The 18,985-nt window shown below is 35.2% G+C and overlaps 1 protein-coding gene across 6 annotated transcripts in view; it reads right to left on the bottom strand.

Annotated features, from left to right (window-relative positions):
* Window positions 1-18,985, bottom strand: part of SPATA1 (spermatogenesis associated 1) — a 44,953-nt gene that overhangs the window by 7,841 nt on the left and 18,127 nt on the right. For all 6 annotated transcript variants that reach the window (XM_036235641.1, XM_036235642.1, XM_036235649.1 and 3 more), the window contains 4 exons: window positions 7,643-7,754; window positions 6,855-6,980; window positions 4,011-4,189; window positions 1,992-2,090 (listed from right to left, as the gene is read on the bottom strand). In XM_036235641.1, the coding sequence (XP_036091534.1) occupies window positions 1,992-2,090; window positions 4,011-4,189; window positions 6,855-6,980; window positions 7,643-7,754 (516 nt within the window). The remainder of the gene's footprint in view (window positions 1-1,991; window positions 2,091-4,010; window positions 4,190-6,854; window positions 6,981-7,642; window positions 7,755-18,985) is intronic.

Below are 18,985 nucleotides of genomic sequence, written 5' to 3'. Positions count from 1 at the left end.
AATCGAAAAAACAAAATTACTAAAAACCTTACTTCCCAATCCTCAGAAACCCAATTCAAAATATGTTCTAAAGTGTAAAGAAATAGTAAAAAAACAAACAAACAAACAAAAACCAACAACAAATCCCCAAAATCGAAAAAACAAAATTACTAAAAACCTTACTTCCCAATCCTCAGAAACCCAATTCAAAATATGTTCTAAAGTGTAAAGAAATAGTAAAAAAAACAAACAAACAAACAAAAACCAACAACAAATCCCCAGAATCAAAAAAACAAAATTACTAAAAACTTTAATTCCCAATCTTCAGGTACTCACGTAATAAAACAGTGTTACTCTGTGGCAAGCACTCTTATAAGTGGGTTAACCTCTTTGATTCTTTCAAAAATTGTATTGAGGCAGATACTATTACTTAACCTTATTTTACGGCTGAGGAAACTGAAATGCCTAGTAGCTAAGTAACCCACTCCAGGTATAAAACTAGTACGTGGCACAGCCAGGATTCAAACTCAAACCATCTGGTGCCAGCACCCTTACTATTTCATATACCATCTTTTTAGACCAGCAGCATTCGCATCACCTGGGAGCTTCTTAAGAATCTCAAGCTTTACCCCAGACCACTGAGGCTTCACCCTAGATCCTGCTTCCAAAGGATCCATCCCCCAGTGAAGTCATATTAAATTTAAAGAAGTACTGCTTACACTAGACTAATTTGAATATGGTTGCAACAGACTCAGGCTAGGTTTTCTGTCCCTTAGTTCTGAATCTTACAGGTAAGTTTTGGGTAAACAATTCAGAAATCAATAATACTAATGTATACAATATATCAGTTAGGCACTATAGTTAAATGTAGAATATTTTTCCCCCAGTGTAAGCTGAAAACTTGGTTCTCAATTTCCTTAATAGGAAATTAGTCTTTCCTGTTTTTGTAATAGATTCTAATATGGGTTTCAACCATTCATAGTGATAGTTAAATGATAAAATAAACGAAGATGGTGAGACCTAATGTATACACTTTCCAAAAGAAGTGTTCTATTACTCCCTTTTACCCACCCAACATCCTTAAGTGTAGTTTCCACTATGGCTTTCTCTCCATTTTTTGAATATGCAGTTTTCATTCATTGAATGAATTAATGTTTTTAGTGCATACCATGTAAGACTACTAATATTCATATTTTGTTAAAAATTGTCCCTTGCCCTTCTTCTTTTCTGTACCTTAAGTTTTAAGCTTCTCAGTGCCCAGCCAAGGCTTAGCCTTGAGAGTGTTGCTAGTTAAAAGGGTCTAAGCTGTGCCATGCAATACAGTAGTCATTTGCCACATGCAGCTGTTTAAATTTAAATGAACTACAATAAATACAATTTAAAATTCAATCCTTAGTCACTAGGAAGGCTACATTTCAAGTGCCCGATATCCTTCTGTCTCTAGTGGCTACCATATCACACAGTGCAGGTATGAATCACTCCCATCATCACAGAAAGTTCTCTTGGACAGTGCCTATTCTAGAAAGGGGTCGTTATTCTGTGTCATAAAGCCATTTCTGATAAAGAGGTGAATTGAGAGCATTCATGTAAGTATACATATGAAAATGACTGGAGAGAGTGAGATAATTACTCAAGAGAAGGAAAAACAAATGGGAGTTCAGAGAGCTCAGTGGTTTGTGAGACTTATTTTTGAATGACCCTAGCACATGAAAACTACCCCTTCTAAATGTTTTATTGAGACTTTATACTGATTGACAGGGTACTTTTTAAAAAAATTCTCACTGGAATTTTCCTAAATTTTACTCTGGCCTTGTTGTAACATGCACCTTTTCAGGAATTAATTGTTGTTACTACATTTTTTTCACTTGTGCTGTTTGTTGTTAAAGCAACAATTTTAAGACAGTCGATCCTTCCTACCCTTATACTATGGACACCCAAAGTTAAAACATCAAAATACTTTATTTCAAGATAAATTTTATAATCTCATTGGGAGAGATGCAGATGCAAATTACCTTAACTTCTATGATGAGATTCATTTTGTCAGTATCCAATTTTCTCTTAAGTTGGTCAATTGCATGCTGTACTTCAGTGATCTGAATTATAAGGTAATTCTGTGTGAGATATACAAAGGCATCTTTATTAAGGATAACATCTATACATATTTATTTTTAACTGACTTGCTGACAGAAACTACAATGTGATAACAAATACCAAAAGAGCAAATCATGAAAATAACCTATTCCATAAAATAAACTTACTGCTTTGGAGTAAATTACTATGACTTGATTTCTTACATTTGAGAGACTACTTTCTCTTTGTTCTACTACCATTCTTCGCATATTATAAAAATAGATATTTATAAAAGTTACCATTAAATTAGTACCCATGAGTACCATTAAATTAGTTGTCAACAACTATTACTATGAAAGAAATATGTAATTTTAAGATATTAGCAATGTTTTTTGAAATTAGCAAGCTTTATTAGATGAATAAAATTAGAATTACTTTAATATATTTAATAAAGAGATAGTATATTTTATATAAGGAAACTTATTTACCACAAGAAAACCTATTGAATATAAGAAGTCTTCCAGTTATTTTTGTTCAAAAAGTTTATGAAGTATCATATCAGCAAAGAAATTATTTAAAATATTAAGCTGACTTATTGAAAAACATTATCATATATTGAATTTGATAAAACAGTAAGACAAAAAGTATCATCTATGCTAAAAGCATCAGGTAATATGAACAGAGCATTACTTGAGCTTATTTGGACTTTACATTAAATTTATCTAAAATAGTAAACTTTTACTCATAGAAACGGAGAACAGATTGGTGGCTGCTAGGGGTGGGGGGAGTGGGGGAAATATGTGAAGGGGTACAAATTTCTAGTTATAAATAAGTTTTGGTGATGCAATGTACAGTATGGTAACTATAGTTAACAACACTGTATTTGAAAGACGTTAAGAGAGTATATCTTAAAATTTCTCATTACAAGAAAAAAGATTTTGAGGTGATAGATGTTAACTAGACTTATTGTGGTAATCATTTCACAGTATACACATATATCAAATTATTGTGTTATACACCTTAATACAATATTATGTCAATTTTATCTCAATAAAACTGGGAAAACATAAACAAGGAAACGTAATATTTCATTATTTCTAAAGTTAAATCTGTACTCTTAATCATGATTAACATATTATAAAATCTTTTTTGGATAAATGGGATAAAGCAACAAAAATTAAACTGATAAATAAAATGGCCTTTGGAATTTGTTATTTAATTATATAGTGAAATTACTCAACTAAAAAATAAACTTCATGTCTCTGATCTTTCATGATTCAAGACTATCTTAAGAAAAAAATGGATTGACAAAATATAATTTAATAATTTCTTTGGACAACGATACCTTTAGATTCCATGGATGCGATTAACACTCCCCCTTCCTCTGCACTAAAAAATAGGAATGTAGTAAACACTGTTCATCCTCCCACTGTATTTCATCATGTGTTGATCTCCTTCCCATGGAATCAGAGAAAGTGACCCTGTCCTCAGGTACAGAGGTACATCCTAATTGGTCTAAGTCACCACATAGCATTCCCTGATAATTATCAGTCTGCTGTAGGCCTGGTTGATGCCCTCACCAGGCAAAAGGAAAAGTTTTGTATATTCCGTGCACCTGAGAGAAGTTCTCTCTTAGGTTGGAGGCATATAGACAGCTCAACTTGACATTGGCATCTCTACTGCTACAATGAAGGAAAGCAGTCTTATAATGAAACCAACACTTGAAAATAATAGGGAGCAGATATCAGAAGCACTGAGGCTCTTAAAAGACCATTAAGCTGTTCATTGTATCTCCTCAGCACCCATTATATGAGACCCATAAATTTTCTTATTGTTTAAGCTAGGTTAAGTCATAGTTTTTTACCTATAACCCAAAGCATACTAAATATGATAATATTGACAATTATAAATTATATATTTTGAATAGAACTTCAATATAATGTGAACACATTTAGAAGCACCTTAGAGTCTGTTATGTTTGCCAAATTCTTTGGTCGCATTTTGATCTCCCTGGCTTCAAGTTGCATGAGCAATTTTTTGTAGTAAAGTTCCAAATCTTCTCGAAGTTTTGTTAAAACCTCCTCCAGTGATGCTGTGACTTTCTTTGTTTCAAAATGCTTTTTCTTCCAACTATCACAGGCTATAAGAAAGCGAAGGTCATAGTTTGAGTCTGACTAAAGAATTCAACTTTTCAACCTGGAAAGGACCCTACATTTAATTTAAACCCTTTTACTCCTCTTATCTTCCTCCCTTACATGCTGAGGAAATTAGAGCTGTACTTTTCTACAAATACAGTAAAATAGTGTTAAATCCAGGAACCATAAACGAGTTCTTCTTCAAGTTTGTAATTATTTTGGGAAAAACTTTATTAAAAAGATTTCCGATTGCCGAATGTGTATAATTTTGATTACTTTTCCATAATCTGATTTGATTATGGTCAAGTTATTTATATAATTATAACTATAAAAAGAGAGGCATAATTTTTCATGTTTTTTAAAATTTTTTCAGCTCCCAAAATGATGTATGTTTTGTGATATAAGCTGATTCTGATTCATCAATTATCAAAATTATTCTAACTACATCCCCCAAATTGTGTGGGGTAGAATTTCTCAAACCTGAGATTCTTAATTACAAATTCAGCACTGCCAACTAGGGAATCAGTGTGGTGCCAATGAGATTCTAAGTATAACCTTAACAGCAACACAAACTGCATGCTAGCATACCAGAATTTTTTTTTTAAGATTATCAAAGAAATGTAAATCCCATATTAAATTTTATATGATGATTTGATTAAAATTATGTAACTATATGGAACTTAACTAAAAAATTTAACTATTGCCCTATATCTAATCCTCATGCCCTATATGTTATGCATTATCTATCTAACTGGTCTCTCATTCTTGCCCCTGTACAGTATATTCCATACAGCAGTCATTCTGTTTCTCTAAAATATTTTTTAAATCATGTAAAGCCCTAGCTTAAAAATCCTCCAATGGCTTCCCATCTTATTTAGAAAAAAGTCCAAATTCCTTGAATTGGACTGTTTCTTGTTCAACTTTTGATTTAATCTCCTTTTAAATTTCCTCCTTATAAATCACGCTCCAGCCACACTGGCCTTGATTTGGGTTTAATACCGCAAGCTCATTCCTTTCTCTGGACCTTGACGTTTAGTGTTCCTTCTGTTTAGACTGTTTTTCCCTATCTTTTCACATGTCTGTCTCTTTATTAATCAAATCTTAATGATATCTACACAGAAATGCCATCCTTGGAAACCCTACTTAGAATATCTCTCTTGACCCATCATTCTATATTATGTTCTTTTAAATAATACTCTTCTCAACTCTAATCAAAAGCTGATACTCTCTTACTTGTTTCTGATCCCCATGCCCGCCACCCCCTTTAGAAGCAAGCTCCTTACTAGCAAGGCAATTTGTCTTATTTACTGCTGTGTCCTCATCATTTAAAACAATGCTGAGAATTGAGGCACATAGTAGGCTCAATAAATATTCGATGGCTGATACATACATGCCTTCAACTTGAAACATTCTTTGTTTAAGTAGAAAGTTACTGATCATTCTTATTTTATAAAGAGAAAGAGTGACACACAAAATAAATACCTTGCCTAAATAAAAGACTGATCTGGTATTAGAGTCCTGGTCCTGTGATTTCCAGTTTATTGCTCCAATTTGTTTGATAAAATTTCGTGTTTAACATTACAACAAGACTAATGATACATTTAATATTAGGAGGTAGAACCTTTAGAAATATCTCCTGACATTGTCAGTTCTAGTATTGAAGCAATAATTTTGCTGTAAATTGAGAATCCTAAAACCGGTTAATTTCCATATATACTTCTTACCCTTCTAATCTCTAAGTACAATCCAACATGCAGGCTTCTCAATCACTTACCATCTCTCAAACCAATATCCTACACTTTCTCCATTCTAACTCATTTTTCTATTTCCACCAGTCCTAACAACATTTCTTATTGCAAGAAAACGATCTACTTTTCCTACCTAATGTCTTTCATTCATTCATTTTAGCCAAGCAGACTGACATACATATGAAAAATTAAGCACCTACGGGAAACTAAAGGACTCAAAGAAGGCTTCTAGAGTAAGTGAGGTCTAATCTGAAATTGAATGATTAGTAGGAAATAGTCAGGTGAACTGAGAAAAAAGGGGACAGGAGAAGATAGGACAAGCAGGTAAGCTGGCAGAGAGAAAACCATGCCTGAAGACCAGTAGCAAGAGGAGGCACATCTCAGATTCTCGCATACCTAACACTTTTCCTGGAAGCCTTTCTTGATCTCTTCCACCTTATCTAGGTATTTCTCTTCTGTTTTCCTATGCATAGAGTTCTGCAATTCCTTTATCACAGCATTCACCAGGATGTATCATTACTGTCTAAGGTGATTTTCGTTTTACCACTGAGCTATAAACTCTTTGAGGGCAGGGACAAGATTGTGTCTGTATATTAGTATCTCCTCAGCCCCTAGAACAGTGGCTAAATTCAGCAGACAATTAATAAATACTTATTTAGTAAATGAACAGAAGAATGAAGAAAAAAATAAATGTCACTTATGAGAAATATTGGAATTTTAATAAAAAACTGCCTATGTGAACCATGTTGTGTTTATTGTATAAAATAATTGAACAATAATTTCATGTTTTCTGTATTGACCTTATATCAATAGTATACCTGCACCACTTAAACCATAACAGCAAAGTAGTAAATATTAAAAAGTATAAGTTCTGTAAAACTTGTTTCCTTTACAGTGACTAAAGATAGGCAATAAACTTTACCATGACATCGCTTCAATTTGCTTTCTTCATACAACTTTTCTACTTTTCTTATTAGTTCTTCTCTAACTCTTTCCAAATGTCTTCTTTCTTCCTTTACTTGTTTCATTTGTTCTATAATCTTCTCTCCTAAAATATTATAACCCATAATCATCAAAGTCTAAGAGATGGTTCGTTTCCTAAAATATAGTATGTAAAATTTAAAAAGTGTTTAAAACAGAAGAATAAATTTTACTCAAATTCTGTTTTACTTCCTGCAATATAGTATTTGGCCCTTTTGAAAACATTGAGGAGTCATTTCAGTTTCTAGGAGTGATACATAAAGGGATTTACATATACATAAAGAATACATTATGTCTCATCTATGTTTACATATATTTGTAAAACTGGGTAAAACCCAAGTAGTTATATTTTTTTTGGTTTAATTCTTTTGGTAAATTTATCTTGGACCCAAAGTTATTATATTTAAATTTTACACGGTTAGAGTATATTTTTAAAGCAGAAATATTACTGACTAAACATAGGCAGCAATCAGCATAAAATTCTAAACTTTAAAATACTTTAATTTTTTTGTGGTAAAATATACATAATAAAATTATCAGTTTAACCATTTTCAAATGTACAGTTCAATGGCATTACATACATTTACAATGTCGCACAACCATCACCACTATCCATCTCCAAAATTTTTTTTAACTTCCCAAACTTGAACTCTGTACTCATCAAAGAATAATTCATCATTTAACTTTATGTCAAAGAATTATCTGTACTTACAATATCATCATACTTACTTTCCATCTGTAATAAAGAAATTTCAGTTATTCCTGGAGGAAAAACAGGCTGACAAGGAAGTGGAGGAAAGTCAATATGATCTGGTAGGGTGATACACTTTTTTTTACCTATCTATAAAAAAACATGAAAACAGTAAGATTTGGCAGGGTGACACTATTTTTCACCCATATGTAAGCATTTGGTAATATACAACAGTAATGAATTTTTTTTTTTTTAAGAATCCATTATTGCTTTGTAAACATGATTTCCTTCCAACATTTCCAATCTTAGTTACTTCTTATGGTAACATTTAAATTTTTTTAAGATGACTAACTATTGAATTTTTTTCATCTTGAGCCAACTTTGATCATTGGTATTTGCTTAGAAAATTGGGACTTTCTATTACATTTTCATATTTTAGTATACATTTTATTTCATATATTTTATCTACTCTGTATTTGTGTTTAACATCACTTTCATTTTTCCTAATTTTTGTGTTTCTGCCCTTTTGTCGATAAACCACCTCAAGCCTTACCAATGATGATGTTTCTCCTACTACAACTTTATAGATCTTAAATTGTTTCGATTCTGCTAGAATTTTTTACTTCTAACTTACCAGTTTCTACTTTTATCTTTATTAAGCCCTTACTACTACTTCATTTTATTCTTCTTTTTGAGTTTATCTTATTTTCTTAACTTACAAAGTCAGCTTCTCACAGGATAATGGCAACCACCTAAATTAGAATCTCTCCACGCATCCTCCCAACTACTATAAAAGGAAAGCAAATAAAATCACCCATAATTTATGTCTACAGCATAAGTAGAACACAGAATCCTTTAATTTACACATGCCTTAATTTACATGTAAGTGGGGAAATAAACACCCTAGACCAGCAGAGTGTGTTCGGAAGCCAGCGACTGAGCAGTTAGATGTGACTGACTATGCATTAGAGAGAACAATGAACAGATAACACAACAAACATTAACCTCAGTTAGTATGGAAGAATAGGCTCCACCCATGCAGTGCAGAAATACTGAGGGTAAAAATAAGATCTGGTAAATCAGAGCACTTTCTATGAGAAATCCAAAAGAAAGGGGCTGGTATAACGCTGACAGTCAGAGATGATAATGATGGGAAGATATAGCTTCTGAAAGAGAAGAAAATGCACTGGAAGGGAGAGGTATTCTTTTGGGGCTAGAGGGCAAGAAACAATAAGAAAGTGGTCAAGATAAAAGCTCAGCTGAATTAAATTAGTAGGGAAAAAATCAAAGAAAATAGATTCCTTGTCCAAGGCCCCATTTATTTATAAATAAACGAATAACTGCCTTTCACTATATCAACAGAAGAGGGGGTGCTTAACCCAAGAAGCAAAAAAGCCACTAAACACTACTCCTTGTTCCTCTATAAGAACACCTGTTATGAGGATTCCGGGAAACACAGTGGAGTGAGAGACGTCCTTAGATCTCTCCCCTTGAAATAACACTAAGCTGAACATCTACAACTGAACAAACAACACCCAAACTGCACACCAGTACGTCTGAGCATGGGATGGGCACATAAGAACTACCACAGGTCAGAACCCTGGGTGTCCGACGGTTGACTGGGAGAAATAAAGAAGCTGCCTCTTGCAGCCGATGGAGTTCCCTGCAGGAGGAAGGAGAAGGGAGAAGGTGCAGCGACTTCCCTTATGAGCCCTGCCTGTAAGTGCCGGAACTTCTAAGCAGCTGGCAGCAGGGCCAGTCATCAGAGCAGAAAGCAGAGAAGTGGGATGGGGCCTCAAAGAAACAACAGTTGATTTTTACCAGCTGCGATTGCAAAACCGAGGCTGAGCCGCAACCCCCAACCCTCAACCCAGAGGGCCCCTCCCCCATACCCTCCGAGACAGATCACCACAGAGCCCCAGGGAAATCTGAGCAAACATTACCAAAACTGTTTGCTAACACTGATAGGGACTGAAGCCAAGAATAGAGAGTGTGATTAAATTTCTACATGAAAATTAAAAAAACACACACATTTTTTAGGCTTTATATAAAGCAAGGATCCAAGAGGCTTAGATGCCACCTACTGCAAACCAAAAGAAAAGCACCTTCTTTGTAGCAAGCCAAAGAGAGACCTTTATATAAAAAATCTTTCTGGAAAAACAGCAGAATACACTTCCATTAATGCCCAGGTGGAGATAAAGTCCATTAAATAGCATGAACCACCAAGGTGACCGGGCATCTCAGAAAGAAAGAGAAAAATCTCCAGAAAATAAGCTTACAGACATAGAAATATGCAACTTAAATGACAGAGACTTCAGGATGGTACTTCTGAAAAAACTCGATGAGAGGGAGGGGGAAGATGACAGACTAGGTAAAAGCAGGGTTCATCTCCCCCCAGGATCACATTGAAATTATAACCAAATTATGAAATAATCAACAAGGAGAATCACCTCAAGTCCAGCTGATCATTACACCTACATCTGATAATATAAAGGAGCCACATCAAAGCTGGTAGGAGAGGCAAAGTCCCTAATCAGGCTGGCCCCGCACCCGTGGGTGGTGGAGCATCACCGGGAGGGAGAGCGAGACTACAGAGGCTCTCCTGAAGGAGAAGGGGTCCTGGTCACACCTAGAGGCGTCCCAGCCCAGAGAAGAGGATATTCCAAAAACTCTGACTGTAAAAACCAGAGGGGATTCTGGCTGTCTGGGTAAGATGGAAGGCTACTGAGCTCCTAGACGTCCCTTTGAAGGACCCACGCAAAGGTTTTCTGACCTGCACTCACCCGGGACATCGGCAGTGGGTCTGAGGCGGTGCGTCTGAGGCTTGTGTGGATTCATTCTGAAAAAGCCTCCATTACCTGGAGTCAGAAAGAGGGCTAGAAAGGCAGCCACCATTGTGCCTCGGTCCGGTACTTCTACAGACCACACCAGCTTGATTGTGCAGACTCCTTCCACAGAGCCATTAGGAAACACTGGTCTGAGGTGATCAGCCCGCCCTGCCTAACCTGCAGACTGCCAAGGAAAGTTGTTTATGGTTGGCTGCCAAGCCCTGAGCTTAATGACTCAGAGTGAAGTATTCACCACTGGGCGGCCATTGTTGTGAGCAGTGGTTCTAATTCCAGCAACAGCAGCCAGCACTGTGAGCCCCATTTCAGAGATAAGGTCAGGCAGATCGCTGCTGCCAACACTAACTTGGGCAGATATGGAGAATTTGTGGGCCAGTCCCAGACAGCAGTTGGTCTTGCTGGTTCATCTGCAGGAACTTACACCAGTTATCAGATTTCCAGCAAGACGGAGGCTGTTTTGACTTGACAGCCACTATATCTCTGAGACCCCGCCCCACACAACCTGCAGACTGCCCAGGCAGGTAGTATTGGCTTGGTGCCAAACTCAGGTCCCAGTGATTCAGAACCAAGTGTTCACAGCGGGACGGCCATTGTTGCAAGTGGCCTTTCCAATGGCAGCAAAAGTTGCCAGCTCTGTAAGCTACATTTCCATTCCCAGCAGGTGACCAGTGCTGTGAGCAACACTTCATCAGCAGGGATAGGCAGATCATTGCTGCCATCACGAACTTGGGCAGATATTGAGGGCCTGTGGGCCAGTCTCAGACAGCAGCTGGTCCTGCTGTGACCTGGGTCTTATGCAGGAACTCACAGCAGTTACCAGATTAGCAGCAAGACTGAAGCTGTATTGATCTGAATTCCATTGTCTCTCTGAGACCCTGCCCTACCCAACTTGCAGACTGCCTGGGACACTGTTATTGGCTTGCTGCCAAGCTCAGGTCCTAGTAATTCAGGACCAAATGTTCATAGCTGAGCGGCCATCATTGTGAGTAGCCTTTCCAATCACAGCAAAAGAGGCCAGCCCTGTAAGCTACATTTCAATTCCCAGCAGGCGACTGGTGCTATGAGCTGCATTTCAATGGAAAACATGGTGGAGTGAGAGATGTCCCCAGAATCTCTCCTTTTGAAACAACACTAAGCTGAATATCTAAAACTCAACAAAAATACCCAAACTGCACACCAGCATGTCTGAGCACGAGATCTGCACATCACAGCTACCACATGTACTTTAAGGCATTATATAAAGCAGGGATCCAAGGTGGCTTAGACATCATCTACTAGAAACCAAAAGAAAAGCGCCTTATTTGCAGCATGCTAAAGAGAGACCTTTATATAATAAACCTTCTTTCTGGAAAACAGCAGAATACACTTCCATTAATGCCCAGGCAGAGAAATAATTCATTAAACATCATGAACAACCAAAGTGACAAGGCATCTCAGAAAGAAAGAGAAAAATCTCCAGAAAATAAGCTTACAGACATAGAAATATGCGACTTAAATGACAGAGACTTCAGGATAGCACTTCTGAAAAAACTCAATGAGATCAAAAACAAATCATATCAACAATTTCCGGAATTGAAAAAACAACTAGCTGAACACAGCAAGGAGATTGAAACCCTCAAAAAGGACCAAATAGAACTGGAGATAAAGAACACACTGTGAGAAGTGAAAAATGGAATAGCAAGCTTGGGAAATAGAGTCAACCAAATGGAGGAAAGGATCAGTGATATTGAAGACATAAATCTAGAAATGCATCAGAAGGAAAAAGAAAGAAACCAAAGAATGAAACATAATGAAAGAGAAATACAAGCACTAGCTGATACTATCAGGAAAGGAAACATAAAAATGGGCATTATCAAAGGCAAGGAAAAGGAACAGGGACTAAAAAGCATTTTGAGACAAACAGTGGACAAGAATTTCCCAAATCTAAGGAATGAACTGGAGCTTGGAATTCAAGAAGTCAACGTAACACTCACTTGTCTCAACCCCGAAAGGCCTTCACCAAGACACATTATATTAAAGCTATCAAAAATCAATGATGAAGATAGAATTCTCAAGGTAGCCAGGGAGAAGAAAATGGTAACATATAAAGGTAAACCCATTAGATTATCATCGGACTTCTCAGCATAAACTTTACAAGTCAGAAAGGAATGAAATCAAATATTTAAACAATTACATGAAAGGAACTACCAGCTTAGAATAATGTATCCAGCTAAACTCTCAATTAGATATGAAGGAGAAATTAAGACCTTTCCAAACATACAAAAATTGAGGGAATTCTCCACTATGAGACCTGCACTACAGGAAATACTGAAAGGGGTCAGCTCACCTAAAACAAAATGACAAAAAAAAACAACCAAAAAACATAATTAGGAGTAAAGTGACTATCAGGCAACTAGAAGCAGAGGAGTGCAACCCTTACTAAGAACAGGACATTATAAACTTAAATAATAATAAGAAAATTGCTATAGCAAGATAGTAATGAACCTTCAGCATACATAGGGACAAATTGAGATAACAATGGCTGAAAAGGAAAGGATTCGAAGATCCAAATTTGTAAAGGGGAATGGAGATAAGGCACACGCAGAAGAAAATAGATGACTGTATATATATATATATATCTCTTTGGTGTATATATATATATAACTATGCTTTTCATATTTGTAATGGTAACTATACACCAAAGATTCAGAACTGAAGTATATAATATAAAACATGAAATGAAGAACCAGAGGGAAAACCCACAATAGTCAACCAAAATAAAAAATAAGGAAGCAATGGAAACACTGAGCTACCAGAAAGCAAAAGATAAAATGTCTATAAGAAGACCTCATATTTCAATAATCAGCCTAAATGTATATGAACTGAACTCACCAATAAAAAGGTACAGAGTTGCAGAATGGATCAAAAAACAAAACCCAACCACATGCTGTCTCCAGGAGACACATCTCAGCTCCAAAGATAAATACAGACTCAAAATGAAAGGGTGGGAAACAATATTTCAAGCAAATGGCGTTCAGAGAAAAGTGGGAGTAGCAGTACTAATACTGGACAAACTACACTTCAAAATAAAAAAAGTAAAGAAAGATACTGAAGGATACTGTATAATAATAAAGGGAATCATGCACCAAGAAGACATAACACTTATTAATATCTATGTTCCTAATCAAGGAGCCCCAAAATATGTAAAGCAAACAGACCAAAACACTACCTTAGTAGGGAACCTAAATACCCCACTGTTGGATATGGATACATCATTCAAATAGAAAATCAATAAGGAAATAACATCCTTAAATGACACATTAAATCAACTGGACATAACTGACATATACAGAGCCTTCCATCCTAAAACAGCTACTTATTCATTCTTCTCTAACACACATGAAACATTCTCAAGAATCAACCACATACTGGGACACAGAAATAGCCTCAACAAATACAAGAAGGCTGAAATCATACCAACGATATTCTCTGATCATAATGCTTTGAAACTAGAGATCAACTGCAAAAAGAAATCAGGAAGAACCACAAATACATGGAGGTTAAACAGCATGCTACTAAAGAATAACTGGGTCAGATCAAGAGATACATAGAAACGAATGATAATGATAATGCAACATATCAAAACTTTTGGGACACGGCAAAAGAGGTCATAAGAGGAAAGTTCATATCATTACAGACCTATCTCCAAAAACATAAATGAGCCCAAATAAACAACGCAATGCTTCATCTTAAAAAACTAGAAAAAGAAGAGCAAATGAGGCCTAAAGTCAGCAGAAGGAAATATATCATCAAAATTAGAGCAGAAATAAATGAAAACAAACAAACAAAAAAACAATAGAAAAAAATAAATGCAACAAAGAGCTGGTTCTTTGAGAAGTTTAATAAAATTGACAAACATTTGGCTAGACCCGCTAAAGAAAAAAGAGAAAGGACACAAATAAACAAAATCAGGGATGAAAGGGGAAATTACAACTGACATCATAGAAATACAAAGGATCTTACAAGAATACTGTGAAAAAGTATATAACACCAAATTTAATAGCCTAGAAGAAATACCCGTACTTAGAAAAATACAATCTTCCTAGAATGAATCAAGAAGATCTGGAAAATCTAAATAGACTCATCAGTAATATGGAAATTGAAATAATCATCAAAAATCTACCAAAAAGTAAAAGTCCAGGACCAAATGGCTTCACCAGTGAATTCTACCAAACATTCAAAGAAGATTTGATACCTATTCTCCTCAAACTCTTCCAAAAAATCGAAAAGGAGGCACTACTTCCCAACTCTTTTTATGAGGCCAGTATTACTGATACCAAAACCTGGTAAAGATAAAACAAAAAAAGAAAACTAAAGACCATTATCTCTCATGAACACAAATGCAAAAATCCTAAATAAGATGCTAGCAAACCAAATATAGCAACATATTAAAAAGATTATACACCATGATCAAGTGGGCTTCATCCCAGGGGCACAGGGATGGTTCAACATACTCAAATCGAACAATGTGATACACCACATAAACAAATTAAGAAATAACAATCAGATGATCATATCAATATATGCAGAAAAAGCCTTCGACAAGATACAGCATCCATTTATGATCAAAATACTTAACAAAATCAGTATAGGAGGAAAGTACCTTAACATAATAAAGGCCAACTATGACAAACCCTCAGCCGACATTATACTTAATGGTGAAAAACTAAAAACCTTCCCTCTAAGATCAAGGACAAGGCAAGGCTGTCCACTATCGCCGCTGCTATTCATATAACATTGGAGATCCTAGAGAGTGCAATCAGACAAGAGAAATATATAAAAGACATCCAAGTAGGAAACGAAGAAGTCAAACTGTTACTATTTGTGGATGACATGATTCTCTATACAGAGAATCCTAAAGACTCCACAAGAACATACTAGAAACAATAAGCAAATACAGTAAAGACTCTGGATATAAAATCAACGTTCAAAAATCCATAGCATTCCTATACTCTAATAATGAAGCATCAGAAAAAGAAGTAGAAAAAATAATTCCTTTTGCAATTGTGACAAAAAGAATAAAATACCTAGGAACAAATTTAACAAAACATGTGAAGGATCTATATAACGAAAACTACAAAACCCTATTAGAAGAATTCGAAGATACAAAGAAATGGAAAGATATTCCATGTTCTTCAATTGGAAGAATCAACATAGTTAAAATGAATATATTACCTAAAGCATTATACAGTTTTAATGCAATCCCATCAAAATCCTATCAGCATTTTTTAAAAAAATAGAAGAAAAAAAATCATCAAATTTGTATGGAAACACAAAAGACCCTGAATTGCCAAAGCCACCCTGAGAAAAAAGAATGAGGCTGGAAGCAGCATTCTGTCTAACTTCAAATTATACTACAAAGTGACACTAATCAAAACGGCATGGTATTAGCAGTAAAACAGACATATGGACCAGTGGAACAGAATCAAGAGCCCAGAAGTAAACCCATATTTATATGGGCAAATTATTTCCTACAAAAAAGCCAAAAACATACAGTGGAGAAAGGAAAGCCTTTTCAATAAAGGTCCTGGGAAAATTGGAAGGCCGCCTGCAAAAGAATGAAACTAGACTGTTGTCTGTCACCACACACCATAATTAACTCAAAATGGATTAAGTACCTGAATATAAGACTGGAATCAATAAAATGCGTAAAAGAAAATATAGGAACTAGACTCGAGGACCTTGGACCTCAAGAGGATTTTATGAATTTGACCTCAAAGGCAAGGGAGGTAAAAGCAAAAATAAATGAATGGAGCTACATCAAACTAAAACGCTTCTGCTCAGCAAAAGAAATTGTCAACGAGGTAAAGAGATAACCGTCTAAATGGGAAAATATATTTGCAAGCAACACCTCTGATAAGGGCCTAATATCCAAAATATACAAAGAACTCATATGACTCATTAACGACAAAAAAACAAATGATCTAATCAAAAAATGGGCAGAGGACCTGCATAGACACTTCTCCCTAAAGGACATACAAATGGCCAATAAATATTTGAAAAGATGCTCTACATTGCTAGCTATTAGGGAAATGCAAATCAAAACCACAATGAGATACCATCTCACACCTGTTAGAATAATCAACAGGACAAGTAATAACAAATGTTGGAGAGGGTGCAGAGATAAAGGAACCCTCAGACACTGCTGGTGGGACTGCAAATCGGTGCAGCCATTAAGGAAAACAATACGGAGGTTCCTCAAAAAACTAAGAATTGATCTACCATATGATCCAGCAATCCCTCTACTGGGTATTTACTCTAAAGACTTGAAAACCCATATCTGAAAAGATATTTGACACCGATGTTCAAAGCAGCATTATTCACTGTGGCCAGGACATGGAAGCAACCGAAGTGTCCTATGATAGATGATTGGCTAAAGAAGCTGTGGTACATATATACAATGGAATATTACTCAGCCATAAGAAGAGATGAAATACTGTCATTTGTGACAACATGGATGGAACTCAAGATAATCATGCTAAGCAAAATAAGCCAGACAGAAAAAGTTGAAAATCACATATCACTTATATGTAGGATATAAACCTAACAGCAACAAATGAATAGGACAAAGAAACAGAGCTGATGGACATAGACAATGGACTAGTGGTTACCAGAGGGTAGAGGGTAGGGGAGGAGGGGAGAGGTAGACAGGGTAAAGGGAGTCAAATATAGGAGGTAGGACGTTGGTGAAGTGGGTAAAGGGGATGAAATATGTGGTTGCTGAAGGAAACTGGACTTTGGATTGTAATCACACAATAGAATGTATAGATGTCAAATTATAATGTACACCTGAAAATTATATAATTGTATTGATTTATTACCCCCAATAAATTTAATTTAAAAAAAAAGGAAGAAAAAGAACCCCTGTTATTACTGATACAGAAAAATCCAACACAAATGAACACATACAAACAACATCTACAAAATAATCCAGCATTCACAGTTACTTTTAAAAAATCCTGAAAATTCAGAACAAAAACAAAACAAACAAAAGAGGCAGTTATAAAGCAGAGAAAAACTTAAAAATACTCTCAAACTAGATTAGATATTATTAAGTGAGATTTTGCAGGTATTAAGGAACGCCATAAATCAAAACTTTAATAACTCAGAATAAAAATGTAAAAACAACAGGAAGATATGAAATAGAAGTTGGCCAAACTGGAGAAAGAAACTAAAGAAAAAAAAGTCTCAGAAATAAATAAATTTGCAGGTATTCGAGGAATAGATATGACCAAATATACAGTAAGGAAAGTGGAGAATAAAGATAAAAGGGCCAAAGAAAATGAACCAAAGAAAATAGTAAAATAGATCAGAGAGAAAGTAACATATAAAAGGTAAAGAAGATCTAAGATAAGCCTAATGGTGGTCCCTAAGAAAAAACAAACAAACAAACAAAAAATGATGAAATGGCTATTTCAAATGCTTTTAAAACTTAATTATTTTAGTGAATTAATTATAATTTTTAGAAAACATTCTTAAAACAAGGGAAATCCTGATTTTCATACTGAAAGTGCCCACATATACCCAGGAAAACCTGACCTAGAATTCTCAACTGAGATATAGCCTGGTAAAATTATTATAGATTAAAGGAATCCTTTTGCCTTACAGATCAAAATTCCCAGTTTACGAGGAAAAGAAAAAGAGGGTGGCCTCACACTTTTTAATAGCAACATATAAAACAAGACATCAGTAGAGAAATATTTTAAAGAAACTCAAAGGAAAAAAGTATAAGCTGAGGATGTTATTGCCAAGGAGAGATGTAGAGCAGGGATTAGCGAACTTTACTGGTAAAGGACAAGAAAATAAATAATTTAGGCTTTGTAGGCCACATATGATCTCTGTCAAAATTCTTTTTCCCTCAATTCTTTACAAATGTAAAAAACATTAGTAGGTTGAAGGCCTCACAAAACAGTCTGTAGTCCTTAGTTTGCTCACCCTTACTCTAGATAAAGTTTTTAATGTGGAAGTAAGGGACTATTGTACCTAGAATTTTTTTCTATTATAAATTGAGTTTAATCCAAACAAAAGGTGACTGAAATATCTTCTGCAAGAGAAATGGCAGGTAAGTGTTGAGTATATTTAATTATAGGCCTGAGACTAAGACAGAAGTGGAGGGGATAAGATGAAAAGCATAGGACGTAATGTTATATTCTTTGACAAAGTAGAAATAACACAACTGAAAATATATGTGAATAGAAAGGAGAAGAAAAGGTGATTTTGTTTATTGCCCTGAATGAACAGGTAGGGCAATCAAAAGCAGAAGCATTAATTTTTTTTTAAAAAAGGACTAAAAATACTAGCTTACATGCATTAGTAAAAAGGTAAACAGAGAATAAAAATACAACCTTTCTAAATACCAGGAAGGAGAGAAAGTGAAAATAAGACACATAATAGCATGCACTAACTATAACAAAATAAAACAACAAATCTGATGATATCAAATATATCAGTCCCATCAATAACAAATGGACATAACTCATAAACCAAATGAAAAAG

The sequence above is a fragment of the Rousettus aegyptiacus genome, unplaced genomic scaffold (genome assembly GCF_014176215.1).
Source record: "Rousettus aegyptiacus isolate mRouAeg1 unplaced genomic scaffold, mRouAeg1.p scaffold_m13_p_1, whole genome shotgun sequence".
In the NCBI taxonomy this organism is placed as follows: domain Eukaryota; kingdom Metazoa; phylum Chordata; class Mammalia; order Chiroptera; family Pteropodidae; genus Rousettus; species Rousettus aegyptiacus.
Note: the sequence above shows the minus strand (reverse complement) of the source record. Positions and strands in the feature narration are given on the sequence as shown.